The 5,659-nt window shown below is 48.7% G+C and overlaps 1 protein-coding gene across 3 annotated transcripts in view; it reads right to left on the minus strand.

Moving 5' to 3' along the window:
• STX8 (syntaxin 8) overlaps nucleotides 1-1,573 on the minus strand; it is an 84,446-nt gene extending 82,873 nt beyond the window's left edge. For 2 of the 3 annotated variants that reach the window (XM_008631631.2, XM_017731596.1), the window contains exon 1: nucleotides 950-1,107. In XM_008631631.2, coding sequence (XP_008629853.1) covers nucleotides 950-1,092 — 143 coding nt within the window. In that variant the 5' untranslated portion in view covers nucleotides 1,093-1,107. Of the gene's footprint in view, nucleotides 1-949 lie in introns of all 3 variants that reach the window. The other variant, XM_017731595.1, reaches the window with a different exon arrangement.
• Between the last annotated feature and the right edge of the window lie 4,086 nt (nucleotides 1,574-5,659).

Below are 5,659 nucleotides of genomic sequence, written 5' to 3' on the forward strand. Positions count from 1 at the left end.
GTGCTTTCTGCCCCAGCAGCAGCACTGGCCTGCTCAAGCACCCACTGGGCAGGGAGTTCCAGCCCTGGCCATCAACACAGAACGCAAGGCCAGAGCTCAGGAGGGATTTCTGCTGTGCTAGGCTGAAATGAAACACTCCTCCCTCAAACCAGATTGCTCCTGGATACCCTCAGGGAGATGGACATACCTGTGACTCCTTAACCAGCCTCTCCCAGCATATCCAAGCCAAGCCATGGGGTAACACTCCTAGCAGAGAATCTGTGATTTTCTTCCCAAGGTGTATTTTGCAGCACTTTGACATCAATCTTTCTGCTGTGCTAGGCTGAAATGAAACACTCCTCCCTCAAACCAGATTGCTCCTGGATACCCTCAGGGAGATGGACATACCTGTGACTCCTTAACCAGCCTCTCCCAGCATATCCAAGCCAAGCCATGGGGTAACACTCCTAGCAGAGAATCTGTGATTTTCTTCCCAAGGTGTATTTTGCAGCACTTTGACATCAATCTGAAGCTGCAGCCCTGTTGTTTTCAAGTCAGCCAAAGTCAGGATACCCCAGCCCTGCCCACAGCCTGAACAAAGCTTCCTCCTTCCTTTTAGCAAGAGAAACTGTCACCTGGCCAGCTCAGCGCTGGACAAGTGACCTTGCTCACACCCCAGCAGCTCAGGCAGCTCAGAGGTGGCTCGGCCATTTCGTTAAGCTCCTCTCAGACCAGGCTGCTAAGGACGGTGACCCAGAGGTGACCAGAGCCAGGCTCCCTCCCACCGCCCCAGGGGTGCCCAGCCCTTCCTGCACTGCAGCTGCCGTGAAAACAACAACAGAGAAAGTTCAGGTGACAACGTCTGCAAAGGGCATGAGGGGAAAGCCCAGAGTGCGTGGCAGAGGAATGAGGGCACGTTTTGCACCGTGCCCGGAGCGCAGAGGGGCAGGGGTGCTGCTCACACGGATACATCTGGCGCACCGCCACCGCCCGCAGCAGCAGCTCCCGCAGCTCCTCGATCTTCTCCCTGAGACTCTGCAGCGAGGATCTGATGGCCACATTGACCTGGGGGGACACAGAGATGGTCGCTGTCCTGGCCTGTTGTGTTTGCATGACATTTCATCCCACTTCATGGCAATGTATTTAACTCTTACTGCACAGGTGTGAAGGGCTCCGCTGCAGCCCCGGAGCTGCTCAGAGCCAGAAGTCGCTTCAGGCTGCTTACAAAACATTGGAAGAGTTTCACAAGCACAGTTCTGAGGCATTAAAGCTGTTGAATATGGAAAGCTGTCTTTCAAGTCTTTATAAACACACTTCTTTATATGGGCAAAACATTTCAGCACATTTTAATATTTTCCAGATAATTTTCCAGCTCTCTCCTCTGATGTTTAATACAAATACAGGCACCAGCTTCTTTGGCCACCGGGTTGCTTTCCCAGCTCCCAGGACCAGAGGGAAGGTTGCTACAGGTTCACACATTCCCTGCACTAAACTCCTCCAGACTTGAAACTTAAGACCCCAAAGAAATTCAGATTGTTCCACTTCCTTTCTCAGCAGCACCCAGGACTCCCAATCCTTTCTCACCACTGACCTGCCCAAGATCCAGATGTGTCTGTTCTCACTAAAAATGTAATTCATTCTTCCCTGCTGCAAGCAAACCCCAGGCTTGCAGGAACCCTCCTGCTTTCTCCCACCCCTTCCCATGTCAAACTCACATTATCCTCCGAGTTTCTCCTCCTCAAATGTTATTTCTCTTCATTCCAGTCATGTAGAAAAAACACTCTAACTGCAATCAACAATGCAAGTCATCCTAATTAAGACTTGCTGTGCCTCTTGTTTACAAGCTCCCAGCCCTGCTGTGGCTTACAATGGGCAGCAACCCCAGCTGCTCCGTGGGGAACTGGGAACACAGCAGAGTATCTGCTTCCACCCTCAGTCCTGCTTTCCTGGAGACACAGAGGCAGCAGCAGCTCTCTGCAGGGTCCCCGTGCTGCCAGACCCTGCACGGCCACACCGCCCTGGGGGTCTGCTCCGGGATGGAGCAGCAGAGCCTCCAAAGATGAAATCTCTCTGGCTCAGTGAGGTTTGCTCTCAAACACCACCAAATACAACAGAGAGCAGATGCACCCAGGCTGAGGCAGCCAAAATCCACCTCTGGACCCAAAGCAGCCCAAGATCACCACGGCAACAGATCCAAACCAGGATGGGGGATCAGTGCTTCTAGGAATGCTGAAGCCTCTGCGTGGCCACCAGCTCTGCAACCAGGTAATTAAAGGTCTTTTCATTTGTTCTCAGGTCCAGGTGGAGAATGCTGCATTAGACTGACCCAGAACAGCAACAGAGCACAAAGGTGACACAGCCAAAAAAGTCACCAGACACAGACACCTGGCCAGAAACTGCAGTGAGAGAACAAAAGATTTCACCTCCTCTACAGAAAATAAGGAAAGAAGAAAAGTAGAAAGAAAAGAAACCAGTGGAAGTTTTATGATCAGCTTAATAGAGCAGAGTTCACAGATGGTAAGTGCTGGATTCTAATCTTTCCTCACAGTTTATTTTTCCATTTTAGATTTTATGCTCTATTTTTGGCTCAGCAACAAGCAAGAAGTTTGTCATCCATGCTAATGGCAAAATACTACAAAAATAAAACCCTGTTTACATTCTCCCCAACAGGCCAACACTGGACAAAGACATTTTCCTGCATTACAACACTCAGGAGGCACAGGACACGCGACTGCTCAGCCGTGGATTTCTCAACAGGCATTTCTGTTATGAAAACACCTCTCTCGTTGTTGGAAACTTGTTTAGAGTAGAATCAAACACTGCCAAATATTCCTCTTTACCTGTTAGTGGATTAAAGGAAACTGGAAAACACAGGGCATGGAACAAATGATTTTATGGAGAAGTCAGTCAGCCGTGCAATGTTTCCATAAAACACAACCCCGGAGAGCTCCAGCCCCAGAAAGGCTCCCAACAACACCAGCACCACGTTTCATTGGGGCTTTGGACTCGTCAGAGGTGGCACTGATGCCAACAGAGAACTTTGCCCTCTATAAATACCGACAGATTGAGCAGCAATCTTTTTATTGGTCTGCTGTCGTTCAGGTGTATCTGTACAATTTCGGATACTTCACCATCCTGAAAGCAGGAGTTTAATCTGCACCTCCAAACACCCCAAAGCCAGAGAAAACACTGCCCTCAAATCCCACTGATTTGGGTCTCCTGAGACCCCCAAAACCCCAGCCCAAAAGCCCGCTGAACCCCCTCCCTGCCCGGGGCACAATGATAACCATAGTGATAACGATATTGATAACGACAATCAAAATGCACACTTTTCCTCAGCATTTCTTCCAAGGAAACATTTCAAAAATGACATTTGATTTGAACAGCTCTCAGCAAAGTGAGTGGCCCTGCAGATCCAGTGATCAGGCATTGCATCACACCCCTGATATAGAAAGGGGGGAAATCAACCAGTGGGGCTTTAATTATGCCAATTATTGTAAAAGACCAGCTCAAGGGCTTGCAGCAATTTTCATCTGAACACAGCCAAGGGAGCAGTTAATGGCTCCAAACTACTAGGAAAGGACGAGGCTTTTAGCCCCAGGGAAAGCTCTTCTCCCTGAGACTCTGCAGCGAGGATCTGATGGCCACATTGACCTGGGGGGACACAGAGATGGTCGCTGTCCTGGCCTGTTGTGTTTGCATGACATTTCATCCCACTTCATGGCAATGTATTTAACTCTTACTGCACAGGTGTGAAGGGCTCCGCTGCAGCCCCGGAGCTGCTCAGAGCCAGAAGTCGCTTCAGGCTGCTTACAAAACATTGGAAGAGTTTCACAAGCACAGTTCTGAGGCATTAAAGCTGTTGAATATGGAAAGCTGTCTTTCAAGTCTTTATAAACACACTTCTTTATATGGGCAAAACATTTCAGCACATTTTAATATTTTCCAGATAATTTTCCAGCTCTCTCCTCTGATGTTTAATACAAATACAGGCACCAGCTTCTTTGGCCACCGGGTTGCTTTCCCAGCTCCCAGGACCAGAGGGAAGGTTGCTACAGGTTCACACATTCCCTGCACTAAACTCCTCCAGACTTGAAACTTAAGACCCCAAAGAAATTCAGATTGTTCCACTTCCTTTCTCAGCAGCACCCAGGACTCCCAATCCTTTCTCACCACTGACCTGCCCAAGATCCAGATGTGTCTGTTCTCACTAAAAATGTAATTCATTCTTCCCTGCTGCAAGCAAACCCCAGGCTTGCAGGAACCCTCCTGCTTTCTCCCACCCCTTCCCATGTCAAACTCACATTATCCTCCGAGTTTCTCCTCCTCAAATGTTATTTCTCTTCATTCCAGTCATGTAGAAAAAACACTCTAACTGCAATCAACAATGCAAGTCATCCTAATTAAGACTTGCTGTGCCTCTTGTTTACAAGCTCCCAGCCCTGCTGTGGCTTACAATGGGCAGCAACCCCAGCTGCTCCGTGGGGAACTGGGAACACAGCAGAGTATCTGCTTCCACCCTCAGTCCTGCTTTCCTGGAGACACAGAGGCAGCAGCAGCTCTCTGCAGGGTCCCCGTGCTGCCAGACCCTGCACGGCCACACCGCCCTGGGGGTCTGCTCCGGGATGGAGCAGCAGAGCCTCCAAAGATGAAATCTCTCTGGCTCAGTGAGGTTTGCTCTCAAACACCACCAAATACAACAGAGAGCAGATGCACCCAGGCTGAGGCAGCCAAAATCCACCTCTGGACCCAAAGCAGCCCAAGATCACCACGGCAACAGATCCAAACCAGGATGGGGGATCAGTGCTTCTAGGAATGCTGAAGCCTCTGCGTGGCCACCAGCTCTGCAACCAGGTAATTAAAGGTCTTTTCATTTGTTCTCAGGTCCAGGTGGAGAATGCTGCATTAGACTGACCCAGAACAGCAACAGAGCACAAAGGTGACACAGCCAAAAAAGTCACCAGACACAGACACCTGGCCAGAAACTGCAGTGAGAGAACAAAAGATTTCACCTCCTCTACAGAAAATAAGGAAAGAAGAAAAGTAGAAAGAAAAGAAACCAGTGGAAGTTTTATGATCAGCTTAATAGAGCAGAGTTCACAGATGGTAAGTGCTGGATTCTAATCTTTCCTCACAGTTTATTTTTCCATTTTAGATTTTATGCTCTATTTTTGGCTCAGCAACAAGCAAGAAGTTTGTCATCCATGCTAATGGCAAAATACTACAAAAATAAAACCCTGTTTACATTCTCCCCAACAGGCCAACACTGGACAAAGACATTTTCCTGCATTACAACACTCAGGAGGCACAGGACACGCGACTGCTCAGCCGTGGATTTCTCAACAGGCATTTCTGTTATGAAAACACCTCTCTCGTTGTTGGAAACTTGTTTAGAGTAGAATCAAACACTGCCAAATATTCCTCTTTACCTGTTAGTGGATTAAAGGAAACTGGAAAACACAGGGCATGGAACAAATGATTTTATGGAGAAGTCAGTCAGCCGTGCAATGTTTCCATAAAACACAACCCCGGAGAGCTCCAGCCCCAGAAAGGCTCCCAACAACACCAGCACCACGTTTCATTGGGGCTTTGGACTCGTCAGAGGTGGCACTGATGCCAACAGAGAACTTTGCCCTCTCTAAATACCGACAGATTGAGCAGCAACATTTTTATTGGTCTG

The sequence above is a fragment of the Corvus brachyrhynchos genome, unplaced genomic scaffold, assembly GCF_000691975.1.
Source record: "Corvus brachyrhynchos isolate BGI_N302 unplaced genomic scaffold, ASM69197v1 scaffold904, whole genome shotgun sequence".
NCBI classification, from domain to species: domain Eukaryota; kingdom Metazoa; phylum Chordata; class Aves; order Passeriformes; family Corvidae; genus Corvus; species Corvus brachyrhynchos.